General features: G+C 40.6%; 2 protein-coding genes across 3 annotated transcripts; both read left to right on the top strand.

Moving 5' to 3' along the window:
- Nucleotides 1-311: 311 nt before the first annotated feature.
- On the top strand, nt 312-3,679 carry LOC110535256 (zinc finger and BTB domain-containing protein 14). The gene is made up of 2 exons (XM_021620147.3): nt 312-628; nt 1,755-3,679. Exons 1-2 carry the CDS (start codon nt 487-489, stop codon nt 3,104-3,106), a joined length of 1,494 nt encoding a protein of 497 aa, XP_021475822.1. The 5' UTR covers nt 312-486; the 3' UTR covers nt 3,107-3,679.
- A 1,808-nt stretch (nt 3,680-5,487) lies between these two features.
- Nucleotides 5,488-18,274, top strand: top1mt (DNA topoisomerase I mitochondrial). 2 transcript variants are annotated; one of them, XM_021620145.3, is made up of 23 exons: nt 5,488-5,570; nt 5,846-5,981; nt 6,205-6,262; nt 6,483-6,541; nt 6,760-6,826; nt 7,120-7,145; nt 7,255-7,377; nt 7,474-7,528; nt 7,619-7,692; nt 7,958-8,239; nt 8,919-9,034; nt 9,144-9,265; nt 9,424-9,546; nt 9,748-9,935; nt 10,092-10,236; nt 10,408-10,551; nt 15,689-15,874; nt 15,980-16,048; nt 16,195-16,309; nt 16,865-16,992; nt 17,215-17,309; nt 17,628-17,777; nt 17,913-18,274. In XM_021620145.3, exons 2-23 carry the CDS (start codon nt 5,884-5,886, stop codon nt 18,013-18,015), a joined length of 2,526 nt encoding a protein of 841 aa, XP_021475820.3. In that variant the 5' UTR covers nt 5,488-5,570; nt 5,846-5,883; the 3' UTR covers nt 18,016-18,274. The 2 variants fall into 2 exon arrangements, with proteins under 2 accessions (XP_021475820.3, XP_021475821.3); XM_021620146.3 differs by lacking the exons at nt 5,488-5,570; nt 5,846-5,981; nt 6,205-6,262; ... (5 more) ...; nt 7,619-7,692; nt 7,958-8,239 and adding an exon at nt 8,393-8,626.
- Nucleotides 18,275-18,645: the final 371 nt, after the last annotated feature.

The following is an 18,645-nucleotide window of genomic DNA, read 5'->3' as shown; positions in this document are numbered from 1 at the left end:
TATTATCGGTGGGCCATGTCAAACGCTCCAGTTTGACACTCCGTGCCGAACGTGCACACCTGTTCGGCTCAGTGGGTGAAACAGTGGCTAAAATGATTGAGGGTCAGTGCTATTAGAGATCCTTGAGACGTCCCTACCCTAAACCCTAACCATAATCGTTATCTAGCCCTAACCTTGAACCTTACCTTAACCATTTTAAATATGAACTTCAATGGGGGTAGGGACTACCAAGGACTCTGGATTGCACGGAATAATTATTGAATCGCTCTGTAGAATCTCGATAAAAAGCGCACTCGCTTCCCGCTCGTGACAGTAGCTTTCGCGCCCCAAATCTACTCCCGTTTTCCTTCTAGGTTCGCGCTCCAGAGACTTCTTATCAGTAATTTGCGTAAGCACAGTGTGGTTTCTGCTTTTTGTGTTGTATTTACGCTTTGAGCGCAGGCGGAAACATTTACAATTGACGTACGTACGCGCATAGTCACTTGCATGCTGCAGTTCCGTGCTGGCGCAGCGCGTCCTTCCGCTTATGCTCGTCCTCAGGCCAACAACACACAAAGTGTATTATTCCCTTTTGACTGCTTGACATATATCGGAGACGTTCTCAAGGGGACGACATATTGTACTACAGGTAAGAAACGTATTTTTTTAGCGAATCAGATCGATTTCCGAAATATTGCATAATGTTTCACCAAGATGCCTGCGCGCTCACGGTTTCATCAAAAGCTCGAGTTCGTCATTTCAGGAGAGTTCATGGCTGCTCGGGCATTTTCCATGTTAGTGTTACGGGCGCTTCCTCGCGTGCTTGTGGCTAGTCAGATACACAACCCTTCTCTCCCCAGATTGTAGTGTTGTCATTGACATAAATTACGATTTTACAACCAAAAGCAACATCGTATTCATGTTCTGTTGAAAACAATACGTGTATAAGCATAGCTAATAGCTAGCTAAAGGTGAGCAAAATAGGCTAGCTAACGTTAGCCAGTTAACGTTAGTTACACTCCCCCAAATCTAAAGCTATATTGCTAGCTTTTCCCATCGGTTTACTGTATGCATGCAAATTAATTTGCCAATGAATGGGCTATACGACATTGAGATGTATTGCTATGCAAGCATGCATTCATAATGTAGCCAATTTAAATTTGCAACGTTATATAATTTATGATTTTCTGGGTTGAAAATGATCAAAGTCTAAGACATTCAATTGATAGGCGATTGTATCTGCCTAGATTGAATGTACTAAAATCATTCGGTCACCACAAACCTTGATTTATTGATTATATTTCGTTTAAAAAAAATCATGAAATGAAATTATTCAACAATGTGCCTATTTCCCTCTGGTCATGTGATCCATGTCGGGAGGGGATGGTAAACTAGTTATCTAAAAAATCAAATCAAATGCTGTGGGTCACGTACACATGTTTTGCAGGTGCAGCGAAATTTTTATATTTCTAGCTCCAACAGTGTAGTAATACCTAACAATACATACAAATCCTAAAACTGAATACATATCATTGCAAGGGATTGCATATAGGCTACTCTCATAGTAACGCTTTCCTATCCACATAGATTACTACATGTATTAGGTTGATATGATAATAAATGATAAAACAAAACATAGCTTTTTAAGTCAGCCCATTATTCTGCCCCACAACAGCCATGATGGTGTCATCCAGAGAAACATTATATATCGGGCCATGACACACACAGTACAGGAGCTAATCATTCATCTAACAACGTTCTTTCTATTGTTCCAGAATATCAATTCAAGATGTCAGAGACCGTGAAGTACATGGATGATGAACACAAGACCATCTTCCTGAAGATACTGAATGAGCAACGGTTGGAGGGTGAACACTGTGACATCGCGGTGGTGGTTGAAGATGTGAAGTTCAGGGCGCACCGCTGTGTGCTGGCAGCGTGTAGCAACTACTTCAAAAAGCTGTTCAAGAAGCATGAAGTCGACAACTCCTCAGTCATAGAAATCGACTTCATCCGCTCAGACATCTTCGAGGAGGTGTTGAACTACATGTACACGGCCAAGATTTCTGTGAAGATAAAGGATGTGAATTTGATGATTTCTTCAGGCCAAATACTCGGAATCCGTTTTCTGGACAAACTCTGTTCACAGAAGCGTGACATGTCCACTGAAGAAAGGAACGGCCAAAATGACAAACCCTTTCCATGTGATATTCTCAAAATGGCTCTCCCTACTGATGACCCTACATTGGGCCAGGATAACGACTTGCAGGTGCTAGGTGACCATGACGACACTCCTACTGACGACCTTGTGGAAGAGCCAATGACCAATCACGACTTGGACAAATCGCCCAACACGGCGTTGAGAGTGACGGAGGCCATTCTCAAAGAATGGCCTCCTGCCAATGAGGACGTGCACAAGGTGAGCTGTTACGACCAGGACGTGGAACCCATGGATACGGAGCAAAAAGACCTGGCGGGTCACACCACAACGACCTTAGCGTTCGCTGACAGCATCGGCGAGGTGAAGGACGAGCAGCCCCCCGGTTGGACCACAGCCACGACGGACATGAAGTTCGAGTACCTCCTCTACGGCCAACGGGAACAGCTCGCCTGCCAGATCTGTGGAAAGACCTTCATCGACGAGAACCGTTTGAGGAAACACGAAAAGCTGCACTCGGCCGAACGTCCGTTCATCTGTGAAATCTGCAGCAAAGCCTTCACTACCCAGGCTCACCTGAAGGAGCATCTGAAGATCCACACAGGCTTCAAGCCCTACCGCTGCGACGTGTGTGGCAAGTCCTTCATCCGAGCGCCTGACCTCAAGAAGCACGAGCGGGTCCACAGCAACGAGCGTCCCTTCGGCTGCCAGATGTGCGACAAGGCCTTCAAGCACAAGTCCCACCTGAAGGACCACGAGAGGCGCCACAGGGGCGAGAAGCCTTTCGTCTGCAGCTCGTGCACCAAGGCCTTTGCTAAAGCCTCAGACCTAAAGAGACATGAAAACAACATGCACAGCGAGAGGAAGCAGATGCCGCCCAGCGCCCTGCAGACCGAAACTGAACAGCTGCAGGCAGCAGCCATGGCCGCCGAGGCCGAGCAACAACTGGACTCCATAGCGTGCTCATAGCACACAACGTTTTGTCACATTACCTTACTGGTCATGGACATCTTGAGAACAATCTGAGTTTTTTTGATGATGTTTCATTTTGTATTTTCTTTTTGGGAGGCCGACAAACTCCAATAATCAGATAGATTTGATGTTGATAATTTTTCTCGAGAACATAGTGAAATAAGATAGGATTTGACTGCATTCATTTATTTTTTGATTTATTTCACGTGATTTAGGCTTTCTCGCACTTGATTATATTGTAATGGTTAACTAATTTTTGGGGGGTATTAATTAAAATATGTTTGTGTAAATGTTATGGCAGCGTTATGGATATAAATGCTACGACTACTGCCTCTACTCGGTTTTGGTTGTCAATATATTACTGCTGTTATACAGTACTGGTTTTATCAAGAAAAACTGGAAATTAAATGTTTGATTTGTAAAAATGTACGGAAAAAATTGTTATAAACCACAACATTTTTGATGGTTAACTATTCCACAGCATCACATACACAAGTCTTACTGTAATTGACATCGAAACATGTGTTGCTTTAATAAACATGGTAGCCTCAACTGCCAACAAATCATCAATCTATTGTCTTTTACATTATTTTTGGAAATACATTATAGCTTTAATTTGTGTAGACTAGCCTATGTTTGCATGGATTGACATGTCCCAAAAAATATATAGTATTGGGAAGTGGTGAACTACATGTTGTTCAACTAGTCATTTAACTACATTTTGGCAGTAGCTTTTTGGTAGTTGAACTAAATAAAAATCTAGGTTGGGTTTTCAGTAGTTAATTAATTTTTTGCCATGTAGCAGTGTAGCTAACTACTGGATCTACACACTACTGTTTTACCATGTAGCGGTGTAGCTAACTACTGGAACTACACACTACTGTTTTACCATGTAGCGGTGTAGGTAACTACTGGAACTATGCACTACTGGTTTACCATGTAGCAGTGTAGCTAACTACTGGAACTACACACTACTGTTTTGCCATGTAGCGGTGTAGCTAACTACTGGAACTATACACAACAGGTTTACCATGTAGCAGTGTAGCTAACTACTGGAACTACACACTACTGTTTTACCATGTAGTGGTGTAGCTAACTAATGGAACTATACACTACTGGTTTACCATGTAGCGGTGTAGCTAACTACTGGAACTACACACTACTGTTTTGCCATGTAGCGGTGTAGCTAACTACTGGAACTATGCACTACTGGTTTACCATGTAGCAGTGTAGCTAACTACTGGAACTACACACTACTGTTTTGCCATGTAGCGGTGTAGCTAACTACTGGAACTACACACTACTTTTTTTGCTAAAATAAAATATAGGGGAAGTAGGCAAGAATTTCCTTTATTTTTCAGCATCAGACCTGTCTAATTCTCCCTTGAAACAGTTTTTGTTTTTAATAGGCTAAATTACACATTCTGTTAAAAACATCTGAATCCAGAGTGATCTTTTCTTGCAATTTGTAGTCTATGACTTGAGATTTAGATATGCTAATTCATCACTAAGTAGTTTGGACTTTAGTTAACTATATTTTGTTTATTTTTAGAGTAGCTTCCCCAACACCACTATTAATGCAGTGTTGTAAAGTACTTAAGGTAAAATACTTTAAAGTACTACTTAAGTAGTTTTTTGGGGAATCTGTACTTTACTATTTATATTTATGACAACTTTTACTTTTACTTCACTACATTCCTAAAGAAAATAATGTACTTTTACTCCATACATTTTACCTGATACCCAAAAGTACTTGTTATATTTTGAATGCTTAGCAGGACAGGAAAATGGTCTACTACACAGACTTATCAACAATCCCTGCTGCCTCTGATCTGCATCTTTTGTAAATGATGTCGGAGTGTTGGAGTGTGCCCCTGGTTATCAGTACTTTTTCAAAACAAGAAAATGGTGCCGCCTGCTTTGCTTAATATAAGGAATTTGAAATGATTTATACTTTTTTCTTTTGATACTTAAGTATATTTTAGCAATTACATTTATTTTTTGATACTTAAGTATATTTAGAACCAAATACTTTTAGACTTTTACTCTGGTAGTATTTTACTGGGTGACGTTCACTTTTACTTGAGTAACTTTCTATTAAGGTATCTATACTTTTACTACAGTATGACAATTGGATACTTTTTTCACCACTGTATTAAAGTGTTCATCAAGACTAGGCTATGTTAGATCTATTCAGTCATTGTGTCACTTTTTTTTTATGATCTATTTGCTGACCTTGCTAATAACTTTATATTTGAGCAAGTTTTAAACATACACTATTCGTTGTAAATGTTTGTCAATATGTTATTTGGCTGGATTTATGGTTGACCCTGGGCGTTCAAGCATGCGCAGTAGGTCGCTTTTGGTACTTGAAAACTTTCAGGTGTCATGAGTTCACAATCTCATCGAGAGTGTAATGGACACGATTGTGAATTGAGAACACGGACAACTCTGTTTACAGGTAAAGAATGCAAATACTTTCAGATATGTTAGCATTTTTCAACTGAAATAAAATAATTGGACAATTTTATGAACGTGTTTTGTCGACGAACTTCGAGTAATATTGCCAGATTATCGACCATCCAATCAGTGAAATCGTGACATTGTAAATTGATCTACAAATAACCATCCGTAATTCGACCTCGTGTGTTTAAAATGGTGTGGAATTGAAACTTTACAATATTATAACTATATACAGGTACAATTCAACTTGATATAACATTGTCTACTTTAAAGACTTAATTGTTAACGCTACCTACGGTCAAATTTGAGTGATGAAACTGGAAGACAATGAAGGGCATGGAGGAGCCGAAACATCCAGCAGGAAAAGAACAGCATCAGAGTCTAAGATTGATGAGAGCCCAACAGACAGGTGAGTTTCCTGAAGATACCTCAAACCACTGGTCCTAGGTCAGGTTGTCATCATGATAGAATTGGGTTTTGGGGGGTGGATGTGTATCGTTGAGGTTACTATTCTCAGTGACAAGGTAGTAGAATAGAGCCTATCCATTACAAAGAGGTCATTGTTTTTATATGAATATAAATCAGGATTTTTATAAAAAGCTAAATTCACACTTCCCTATGGTCCAACACAGGAAGAGGAGTAAGGATGGGGAAAGGGACAAAAAAGAGGAAACTGAGCTGAAGCACAAGGTAATGTAATGCACCATTTGGAGTGTTTGGAGAGTGGAACGTCAACTATATGAAAGTTAAGACCAGACGGAGGCAGCATGCATGAGATCCACACATCATCTCAATTATATCGCATGATACACGCCAGGCATTCCTAATCAATCACTAACACAGACACGCCTTACAGTAAAATAGACCATTCATCCGTATGTGCATGTTTGATGATAATTTTATTTCATAGGCGAAGCACTCCAGTTCTAAGCATCCTCGTAAACCTCTGCAGGAGCCGAAGATCACAAGGTGAGTATGGACAGATCTATTAGGATTCATTTTCATACAGGGGATATGTGAAAGCGCCCTTAATTACAATCTCCCACTTACATGTCTTCATTCACAATGAAGGGTGTAGTATTCTCCGATGTGTTCTGTTTTATTTAAATCAGTGGTCAACTTGTTAAGCAATCATCTGATTTAATCTTGTTTTAACAATGCATTTGTTTCTGTCTTTCCTTTATCAGTTCTGGGGGCTTAAAAGCTGTCTCAGAGAACGACCATGCAGATGTGAAGACCAAAAGTGTAGCCATGGTAAGAACCATCACCAGAGATCTGTACATAATGACAAGATGCTCATGTCTCCGCCCTAACAATGGGAGTCATCCCAAAGGCGGGAAGGCAGGCGACAAGTTTAGGTCCTAAATAAGCCCATAGAAACGCATGGGTCTTATTTTGGACAGATTTTGGTGTGAGAGAAACCTCTCGCTTCACCTCTTCCTCTCTGCTATAACATGATATACACAGGCCTAGTTACTGCATATCCCTGTATTAGTAAAACATTTTAGCTAATGTTTATTCATGGGGTTTCTGTCTTTCTCTCACAGGATGCATCACTACCTTCTGAAAAGAAGTACGTTTTTCTCTGATGTTCAAATTATTCACCCCAAAGGTGAAAGTATATTCTTGAATGTGAACGGAGGGAAAGCAAAGGTGGTGATTTTGTTCTATTTTATTTTCAGCACCATTGACTTAAACAACAATATCTCTGCCAAGCACACGGAATCAGATGAGAGGAAAGTGACCAAGACTGAGTTACAGGAAGTTGACTTGTTTGCACCAATTGAGCATTCAGATATGGAGAGGTAGGCTACAATTGACCCTTTATTGCACGATGAGTTTATTTATTGACAAAAACGGTCACTTGGTTTGGGGTAAATTGCATTTCTCTCTTTAACCAGGTCTGACAAAAAATCCAAGAAAACTGGGGATTCACAAAAAGATAACAAACACAAGGTAACTGACTAACCCTTTATTGTTATTTTCAGTTATCAATGTTATTGGTGATGTTGCTTGCCTTGTTTCTCACCTATTATGTCAATGTAGCACAAATCTAAAAGTAGCAAAAAGGGACACCACGGGACAGACGAGAGAAAAGTTGGTGAAATATCAGCTAACAGGTGAACATCATTTAAGTTCCACAGTAAAAAAATGCTTCATACTCAGAATATGCTATGCTCTGAGTGAACCAACTTTTTTTGCGTTGTTCATTTTAATGACAATATCAAATATGTGCCAAATGGCCATGCTTTGTGTTATGGTGGATTTTATAGTACATTTCCACAAAGCTTTATTTAAAAGCATTTTCTCTTGCCATTTAAATAGTTTTCATTTGAAAGTCATGCTTAAAGTCTCCATTTTATTTTATCCATTTTTTCTCTGTAGTTCCGATGGCAACTCTAAAAAGAGGAAGAGCAAAGATTCATGTGAAACTGATGTTCTACCGACAGGTGACAGTAAAAAAGAAACTGCCGTAAAAAAGGAGAATGCCAAGAAAGAAAGGGAGAAAAAAGATAGAAGTGGTAAAGACACAAAGACATCCGATGAAAAGAAACGTAAAAATAAGCCAGAGGGAAAAGAGGAATCTAAGAAGAAGAAAAAAGATGGAGATGATGGGAAGACCAAGAAGGGTGGGAAAAAAGAAGGGGAGGACAGTACATGGAAATGGTAATTCCGCAATTATTTATTCTGTATTGCATGTAATGGGCAAGCATCATATTTGACTGAATTTATATTTGTTTTTAGAACATTTTCCCCGTTATAGTGGTTGACATAATATTACGCTCATGTGTAGCCGGAACCGTTAACAATCGTTTGTTTCTAGGGGGACAGTATTAATAGTTCAACACACGTGTATGTTGTTTTGACAGCGTTATGAAAGTCCTTGGCGCTTGTGAATCTCATTCATTCCTGGTAATCTGGAATGAACAAATACAGCATTTTTTTTGCAAACTTTATATATCAGTCGGTGAAATTTAATAGAAGTTGTTCTGCGGTTTACTCATTACGATTTTACCGAACTAATGTCAAGATTAAGCATGAGCCCAAAGCCAGGTGAGTAAACGATGGCTAAAGCTGGCAAATAGCTGATCTTGCAGTAGCTTACTCCAAACCACGCATGAATAGTATAGCTAAGTAACGTTTATATTTGTCAAAACAGTGCAGATAGCCAGGGTAATGCCATTTTGGAAGAGTAATTCTAGCTAGCCACACATTGTTAATGTAAAGGGGTACGTTAGTTAACACTACTTTTGCTAGATCTGGTATGGCGATGTTGCATTGTCTCACCTTCAAACCTTTTCTGTCTTTCTGTACTGTAATTAAATTGCGATATGCTTGTTGTCAGGTGGGAGGAAGGTAATTCCAACAACGGGAACAAATGGACCACGCTGGAACACAAAGGTCCACTTTTCCCACCAGAATACGAACCATTACCAAATAACGTGTCTTTCTTTTACAATGGTGAGTTACCACCCTACGTGAATCCATCTTACTCATCCTCATAGTTTTCCTGTCTCGTTTTAGCTTTACAGCAAAGCAGACCTAACATTCAACGTTCTGTGATTCATAGGGAACCCTGTAAAACTGACTTTGCCTGCTGAGGAAGTAGCCACGTTTTACGCCAAGATGCTGGACCATGAGTACACAACCAAGAGTTCCTTCCAGGAGAACTTCTTCACCGACTGGAGAGAGGTTAGTCTCACTGATTGAGTATAGCCTTGAGTCGAGACTTGCGTTTTGCAATGAACAACCAGTTTTTAAGCAGCGTTTTGTGTGTGTGTGTGTGTGTGTGTAAGAATGAAGGTCAATGTAGAGGTTGATATTGAGCTCATCAGGATTTTACCTAACAGGAAATGTCAGTAGAGGAGAGGGAACAGATCAAGAAGTTGTCGAAGTGTGATTTCACACACATCAACAAGTACTTCCTGGATAAGTCTGAGGAGAAGAAGGCTATGACTAAAGAACAGAAACAGGTAACTTAGCCAAGTAAAAAGAGCTTAGAGCTGCATCTATAACATTATGTAAGTATTGAAGTATATTGTTCCACTTGCTTTGAATGTAATTGTTGGTACTTCATTCTGCATATCCAAGTGAATCCCCCCAAAATATATATTATTTTTTGAGGTCACACTATCATTGCAAATCTGGAAGTCTTTGGATTGTGCTTCTGTTAGGTCCTGAAAGAGGAGAACAACAAGCTGACGGAGGAGTATGGCTTCTGTGAGCTGGACGGTCACCGGGAGAAGATCGGGAACTTCCGTGTGGAGCCTCCGGGGCTGTTCCGTGGCCGGGGAGAACACCCCAAGATGGGCAAGCTGAAGAAGAGGATCCAGCCAGAGGAAATCACCATCAACTGCAGCAAGTGAGGGCCCCCGGGAGAGCACTAGGAACAAACAACCTCACTATAACTTTATGGAACTCCCAATTGGGAATTAGTGGCCTAACTAGTCAATTTAAACCGCAAATATGTGCCGAAAGGCAATAAGCTAAATAAATAGTGTTTTGGTTGTTTTTCCAGAGGCTCCAATATTCCGGTGGCCCCAAAGGGCCACAGGTGGAGGAAGGTGCAGCATGACAACACAGTGACCTGGCTAGCCTCCTGGGTGGAGAACGTCCAGGGAAACTTCAAGTACGTCATGCTCAACCCCAGCTCCAAACTCAAGGTACGGAGCCTTTCTCTTCACCTTAGTTTACCTCAGTGGGGTTGTTTTTAGTGGAAAAACAAACCCAAACGTTTGAGAAGAGTCTGAAGACTGAACTCAGTAAAAAGATGGCGTACCTATCAAGCCAGTAGTTCAGAGTTTGCCTTAGACTGTTTTTCTCTCTGTGCTCAGGGGGAGAAGGACTGGCAGAAGTACGAGGTGGCTCGTAAACTCAAGCTTAAGGTGGAGACCATCAGGAGGCTGTACCGTGAGGACTGGAAGAACCGAGAGATGAAGACCAGACAGAGAGGAGTGGCTCTCTACTTCATCGACAAGGTACAGACCTCACAACTATCTTACCGCAGTGTGGTTAACAAAATGCAAGCCCTTTTAGGTCATCTCAAACACATATTGTAGAACACTCATGTGTACGTACTAGGATTGGGTGAATTATTTCTTTGTCCCATCATGATTATGTACTGATAGAATATGGTGATGTACTATGGTATCCCCCCCACCCCTGTAGACTCCTTTCATTCTTGTTCTTTTTGAAAGCGGCAACTTTAGGACAGAACTTCTTTCGGTTATTATAATATTTGGGAAATAGGCTACTGTTCATCATTTTTACTTGTCTTAAAGCTTTCATGATGTGCCTAGTAGGAGGATAGGTTTTTGGCCGTTTTGGTTTTCCACCTCGCGTGGAGGGTCAGGATTTTTTTCCACCCCACACAGAATTTATTTCTTAATGAGCTTAAACTTGATTTAAACTTTTCATTCTGTGTTTCTATAGGCTGTTGATGTTTGTTCACTCCCTTGCTACCTTACATTTTTAGACGGTTCATTTTCTGCCCCCTTGCTAATAGTTTATAGGCTATTCACACAACTTTTGGAGTTGGAACTCCAGATTCATTCATTGTTTGACGAGAAAGCCATTGCATGCATACAATGATGAAATCGTATAGCCCAAAGTCATATTCAAAACCTATTGAAGGGAATATAGCCTTTTTTTAAACGGCTAGATGCAAGATAGTTAGAAAATGTCTGTTTTATAAAAGCAATTAATAGGTTTAGGCCCATGCATCTGAGAGAGTATTTTCTGAATGGACATTTTGCGCTGCTTTGGTAGAATTCTCAGTTTTGTCTAGACTACGTTCCTCTCTTGCGTTCTGTATAACATTCAGTGCGTTTGGAAAGTGTTCAGACTCCTGGATTTTTTTTCTTCACATTTTGTTACATTACAGCCTTACTCTAAAATGTTTTTTTTTTTTAAATCCCTCATCAATCTACGCACTACCCCATAATGACAGTAGAAACAGTTTTTTTGTTTATTTATTTTTTTGCACACAAAAAAACAACTTATTAACATAAGTATTCAGACCCTTTGCTATGAGACTCGAAATTGATCTCTGGTGCATCCTGTTACCATTGATCATCCTTGATGTTTCTTGATTGGAGTCCACCTGTGGTAAAGTAAATTGGTTGGACATGATTTGGAAAGGCTGTCTATGTAAGGTCCCACAGTTGGCAGTGCATGTCAGAGCAAAAACCAAGGCAAGAGGTCGAAGGAATTGTCCATAGAGTGTCGAGGCACATCTGCAGAAGTGTGCAAAAATGTCTGCAGCATTGAAGGTCCTCAAGAACACAGTGGCCTTCATCATTCTTAAATTAAAGAAGTTTGGAACCACCAAGACTCATCCTAGATGAGGCCTCCCGGCCAAACTGCGCAATTGGGGAAGACTGCCCTTGGTCAGGGAGGGGAAAGGGGAGCGACGCTTGCTCATTCCTATAGCTGTGGCTTCCCGAGTCTCTGAAGATGGAGCCACTCTGCTCTCCTTTGATCATTGCGAGAGCTCATTGGATTTCTGGCCCACAATCCGACCACAGCGTACCCCTGAGGGCTCTGGTAATAAAATTCTTAAACTATACAGATAAGATGCTTGTGGTGAATGCAGCCTTGGCGAAAGTGAGGGAACTTGCCGATTTCTTGCAGAGAAATGTTCTTCCCAGATCTCCATGGAAATCCACAAGCAGTAGAAACACTTGGACAGTGTCAAGCGGCTACGGGCTAAGGCTATCCGGTATGGAATCATCTGGAATCATCTGAAACACCAGGGGAAGCAGTTTCTTGAGAAGCTAGGCAGACGTGTGGAATCGGAGCAACGCTGGAGAAGAGGCGATAGCAACGTAAAGTTCAACTTTGACCTATTTTTGGGGAATTGATTTTGTACTGTTGCTTTCGGTTTTGTCTTAACAGGTATTTAAAGTTTGTTCACCGTGTTAGTTATCTAGTAACATGGTAGCACTGTCTATTCAACTGTAATAACATGGCCAGTTTACAAGTAAGTCTTATTATAATTTATGTACCATGAAACTTTTATTTTATGCATTGGAACATCCTGGTGCGGGTTTTGTTTTATTTAGGCCTTTAGGAGGCTAGATCACCGAGGTCTTATTTTCTGGCTCACTCCTGGTATTCTTTTTTTTTTGGTTCCTTGTTAAATGGTGAACACTAATAATAATAATGACAAATGGAGGGACAGAAGGTGTACAAAGTGGGAAAAACTGCAGAGGCGGAGCTGGCTCCTCACGTGTCTGTAAATCTGTTGAGCTCCTTATACGGAGTGTCACTGGGAGGGGGAGGTCTGTTAGAGACTTTAGGGTAAGAAGGTTAATCACACGTTCGTGGTTGATTGTTAGTGTTTTTGTACGTTGACGTGCTTTAAAGCGTCCTTTTTGTTTATGGTGGTAACAGAGCACTATTGGTATATTATTGCTGATCTCATGTGCTCTTATGGGGCAATGTTTTAGTTCAAGTGACCCTGGTAAATTTGATAAGTCATAGTGTTAAGGTGAAATTTACATCCTGGAACTGTAGGGGATTAAATAAAACTGGTAATAAGTAGATTAAAACAACTTCGGGCGAAGATCAAGAATCACATCTATTATCTGGCGACATTCCTAAGATATGCAAGAGGAGGCTTGGGCAGGTCACTGCAGCCTCATTTAGTTCCCATGCAAAGGGAGTTATTATTCTTATCCATAAGTCCATTCCATATCAGATATTGCGAACAATTTGTTATCCCGCCGGCAGATATATTATTATATGGAATACCTTGTTGTCCGAGCAGTTTTAATTTAATGCATATGGTCCCAACGAAGATGACTCTAAATTCTTTAATGATTTGGTTTTAAACCTTTCCACACTTCCTTGTAATTATATTGTTGCAGGAGACTTTAATTGCACTTTAGATCCTGTTAAAGATCGCACCTCAGGTTCAAACTACTCCCACACCTAATCTAGGAAAACCATACAGTATTTTACAAAGAATTTAAACTTAGAGATTTGGAAAGAAAATAACCAGATGATGTGGAATACTCCTGTTACTCTAGCACTCACTAGACCTATTCCCAAATCAACTATTATTATGTTCTCAGCAGCATTACGCTCTACAATTTGAATATTGTTTTTATGATAACATTTTCATCTCTGACCATGCTCCAGCATCTCTTATGTATTCCGATTCTATTTTAGTAGGTAACTCACCTAAATGGCGCTTCCAACCTAAATGGCTGCAAGACACAAGTTTTACAGAATACATTGGACAGCAGTTTGACCTATATTTTATACAACAGACTTCAGCTTGTACTAGATGGGAAGCCTTTTTATGTGAGCGCTGAGGGAACTTTATGCACTTGGCCAGATGATTCTGCATCTTTGTTGCATTCTTCACATGATTTGGCAAATGTACACAGCTTTTCCTTCTACATTAGCTGCAGTGAAATGTCTCCACACATCAGATAGTGCCTGTGGCATTTTCCTGTAAAAAAAGTTTTAAAAACTTTGCAAAAAAAAAAACATAGTTAAGCAGTTAGATTAAACAACTCCTTTGTAAGAAATGTTTTAAAATGAAACATGTATGGAAACAGGTGAATTAACACTCCTCAGTTAGCAGGCTCAAGCAAGCTAAAACCCACATGGTAGCAAAAACTAACTAGCAGAAATTGTTAACATGTTAGAAATGATTTAAGGCTACTATTTACCAGTCATTAAAAAATCATGTATGTCATATAAAATATGTTCACCCCACCCAGTATTGTAATCAAAACTTAACAGAAAGCATGTAGTCCTTGGCTCAGACAGTGTAGTAGTGTGGGCTCAATAGCATCTCATTAGTGTGCAAGATCTTGAGAATCAGCTGTACATGTGATGGACAAATGCACTGTGCATGCAGAGGGTTGCAATTCCATTGAATTGGGGATAATTTAACCAAAATATGCCACAAGACCTAGAATTGCCTTGTGTGTATCCCACAAAAAATGTTCACTGTTATAAGCTAACTTTAATGAATTTAAGCAAAATTCCCAGCCTTAATTTCCCATGGAAGATGTCTGGAGATTTACCGGAAAGATTCCGACCCTTTGCAACCCTAGAGTATCACCTATGATATCCCAAATAGTATCAGTAAAATTGCCTCTCCATCCCAATGCGTTTATCCTGGGGTTGTACCCAATCAAACTTAATCTAAAGAACCAAGTATAAACACTTATAGATATGTGCTTGTTGCAAGCAAGAGGCTTGATAGCTCTTGCCTGGGAAAGTGTGAACAGGCCTAGTATTTCCCAATGGCTTAGGGAAATGCATTGCCTAATAATGGAAAAGATAACATATAAGTAAACAACACTTTTGAAAAGGTTTGGGGACTATTTTTGATTTTTTTTGGAGCAGAGTGATGTGGGTGAAATATTGGCTAATGAAGGGAACTCTGGGTAGTGGACTATGCTTTGTGTGCATGTGGGGTGGTGGTGAGAGATATCCGATTGGCTTGTGGCGCTGTATTTCATCTGAAATGTGTCCCAAATGTTCTATCCTATTGCATCAGACCACTGTACGATGTAATTTTGGTGGTTTTACACTTCTGTAACACTTGTTTTGTCTTAGATGTAACTTTTTTTTTTGCTGTTAACTATTGGTGGTTTTTGCAGTTATTTTTTTTATATCTACTTATGACTTAAATAAGAAGAGAAATCTAACTTTTAAAAAAAAATTTTTTTTAAGTGATTTCCGTTTTCGATTTAAAAAAAAAAATAATTTCTTAACCTGTTTTTGCTTTGTCGTCATTGGGTAATGTGTATAGATTCAGGGGAGGGGGGGGGGGACTATTTAATACATTTTCGAATAAGGCTGTAACGTAACTGTAGAAAAAGTTGAGGGGTCTGAATACTTTCCGAATGCATTGAAATAGGCGATAGCAAATAGAAATACAATAATTACTCAGAACGTGACTTGTGTGCTGCCCGACTCCGTGCTCACCGCCAGTCATGTTCAAATTGGCTAAACCGTCGTCTGCCACGTGACCATGTCACCGGCATCAACGATGGCTGTCAAGACGGTAATATGCTAATATTACCCAACCCTACCTTGTATACTGTACATGTGGGTACATCTCCTTCACTAACGTGTGTGTGAATGTAGCTGGCCCTGCGAGCGGGGAATGAGAAGGAAGAGAGTGAGACAGCGGACACGGTGGGCTGCTGCTCTCTGAGAGTGGAACACATCACCCTGCACCAGGAGAAGGGGGGCCAGGAGTTCATGGTGGAGTTTGACTTCCTGGGCAAAGACTCTATTCGCTATTATAACGAGGTGCCTGTGGAAGGCAGGGTGAGCAGCACTGTCTAGCATCTGTTACATCTTCACTCCTCCGTTGTTATGGGGTGTCAAGGGTTAAACATCTGTCTAATGTGCAAAGACATTATTTGTACACAGGTTTTCAAGAACCTGAAGCTGTTCATGGAAAACAAGGAGCCTGAGGATGACCTGTTTGATAGAATAAATGTAAGTTGAAGACCTGCACCTGGTTATTTCATGTTTGCTCTAAAATGAGTGTCACCCAAATAATGACTAGCTAGCTATGTGATTCACACAGTAGGCTTATCTAGCTCTGCAGATACAGTTACGCTTGGTTGTTGTTTGTTTGGTAGACTACCTACCTGAACAAGCACTTGAACCAGTCCATGCCGGGGCTGACAGCTAAAGTGTTCCGAACCTTCAACGCCTCCACCACTCTGCAAGAACAGCTCAACAAGCTCACCACTGGTTAGTCCACTTCCGTTTACACCATCAATACACTCAATGCATTTTTTTTTTTTTTTTTGTAGATCTAGTTTAGAATAGCTGACAAGATTTCTCCGCTCTGCTCTGGCTACCCTCTGTGACATACGTGGCCCTAGTTGTTTTTCTCGACTTGGTCTCGGGCCTAATGTAACAGTATAACTTTAGACCGTCCCCTCGCTCATACCCGGGCGCGAACCAGGGACCCTCTGCACACATCAACAACAGTCACCCACGAAGCATCGTTACCCATCGCTCCACAAAAGCCACGGCCCTTGCAGAGCAAGGGGAACTACTACTTCAAGGTCTCAGAGCAAGTGACGTCACCGATTTGAAACACTATTTAGCGTGCACCACCGCTAACTAAGCTAGCTGTTTCACATTTGTTACACTAACACCACCCATGCTAATATATCCTCCAAACAACACTGGCTTCTCGGACCTTATCACCTGTGTTCTAACTGTATGAAGCTGTGAAACAACAGATAGTATAGTGAAGACATGTACAATAATGAAAGACATGCCTGTTTTCCTCCTCAGCTGATATGAGTCTGGAGGAGAAGCTGCTGTCCTATAACCGAGCCAACAGAGCTGTGGCCATTCTCTGTAACCACCAGAGGGCAGCACCCAAGACATTTGAGAAATCCATGCAAAACTTGCAGGACAAGGTAACTGGAATATGTATGAATGGTGTATTTTTTTTCTTCCCTGGACAGTTTATTGAGTAGCTAGTGCTTCTTATAGTGCCATTTTAAAACCATCTATGCTCCTTTGCAATATTGTATAATGTTCAGATCCATTATCTTGATTATTTTTTGTTCTATTACCATGTACAGCAGTTCCCTTTAACAGTGAATCCATGTCTAACATACTCCGTTTTATTGTTCCAGATTGCGCAGAAGCAGCAACAGTTAGATGTGGCCAGGAAGGAGCTGAAAGAAGCCAAAAAAGAGCACAAGAGGGGCGGAACTGAGAGGACCAGGAAGTGAGTACTTTTTGATAGGCTGAAACTGACCAGTGAAATTAGTGAGTCTTGCAGTTGGTCATTTGACTCTACTGTTACTGACACTGTAGGATAACAGCCAGTGGATCTGACCTTTCATAACCTATAAACTACTTCTACAATGGCAGCTGGAAGGGCCATTTCAAATTGCTACTGTGGTGCTTGTTAGGCTACTGAGCCTCGTTTTAACATCAGATCATTCTGTTGGTCAAATTTAAGCCAGGCAAGCGCAATCAAGCACAGATAAATAATTATACTTTTATATATTTTAACATTTGACCCACGGTCTGCTCTTTCCAGGCTTGTTGAGAAGAAGGAGGCTGTGGTGAAGAGGCTGGAGGAACAGCTGAAGAAACTCCAGCTGCAGATGACTGACAGGGAGGAGAACAAGGTCATCGCTCTGGGCACATCCAAACTCAACTACCTGGACCCCAGGATTTCAGTGGCCTGGTAACCAGCATTTTAGCCTAACATTTATCCTTGACCTCTGTCCGTTCCACAACACTTGCTGCCTCTAAAAATATACTTTTTTCACTTTGTATTTTTGTAGCATGTGAATGACTTTTACATTTATTTTCATGGCAGGTGTAGGAAATTCAATGTGCCAATCGAGAAGATTTACAACAAAACCCAAAGAGACAAGTTTGCTTGGGCTATTGATATGACTGAAGAAGATTTTCAGTTCTGAGCTGCGTCGCCCTGTCAGCAAGACAGATTTCGCATTGTTTCATTTCCTCTGTTACTTATTTTTATGTTCCCTTTATAATTTCAACTACTTAGGTCTTTATTTGTTGTTGTTGGTTACTAGCAGTGTTTGTTTTCTGACTTGACAACGCGCACATCGGTGAGAATTAATCAGTTATAATAGACGAGGAACATTTTTGTGTTTTAAGATTTGTTTCCTTTGTTAACAATTGTAAATGTGATATAAAATACCTTTTCATTGATATGTTAAGTGTTTGTTGATGCCTTACTCATGAATATACTGAACAAAAATTATACATGTAACAATGATTTTAATGAGTTAGTTCATAGAAGGAAATCAGTTTATTTAAATACATGTATTAGGCCCTAATCTATGGATTTCACATGACTGGGCAGGAGAGCAGCCATTGTGGGGGAAAACTCATTGTCTGGTCCTGTCTTCCAAGTAAGTGGTCCTGGCTCATGCTTTTGATAGCCAGGACCACCTACTTGGGAGCCAGGACCAGCCAATGAGTTTTCCCCCACAAAATTACTTTTATTACAGGCAGAAATGCCCCTCAGCAGCCTCCACTGGCTTGATATGTCACACCTGTCAGGTGGCTGGATTCTCTTG

This window comes from Oncorhynchus mykiss, chromosome 11, assembly GCF_057628025.1.
Source record: "Oncorhynchus mykiss isolate SJ-2025 chromosome 11, ASM5762802v1, whole genome shotgun sequence".
Classification (NCBI taxonomy): Eukaryota; Metazoa; Chordata; class Actinopteri; order Salmoniformes; family Salmonidae; genus Oncorhynchus; species Oncorhynchus mykiss.
Note: the sequence above shows the minus strand (reverse complement) of the source record. Positions and strands in the feature narration are given on the sequence as shown.

Excerpts from the sequence above, each read along its gene's own strand:
- LOC110535256 (XM_021620147.3), top strand. The coding sequence starts at position 487 with ATGCTGCAGTTCCGTGCTGGCGCAGCGCGTCCTTCCGCTTATGCTCGT. Across the intron at positions 629-1,754 it reads GACGACATATTGTACTACAG|AATATCAATTCAAGATGTCA; the intron begins GTAAGAAACGTA and ends CTATTGTTCCAG.
- top1mt (XM_021620145.3), top strand. The coding sequence starts at position 5,884 with ATGAAACTGGAAGACAATGAAGGGCATGGAGGAGCCGAAACATCCAGC. Across the intron at positions 7,146-7,254 it reads TCACTACCTTCTGAAAAGAA|CACCATTGACTTAAACAACA; the intron begins GTACGTTTTTCT and ends TTTTATTTTCAG. Across the intron at positions 17,778-17,912 it reads CCCAGGATTTCAGTGGCCTG|GTGTAGGAAATTCAATGTGC; the intron begins GTAACCAGCATT and ends TTTTCATGGCAG.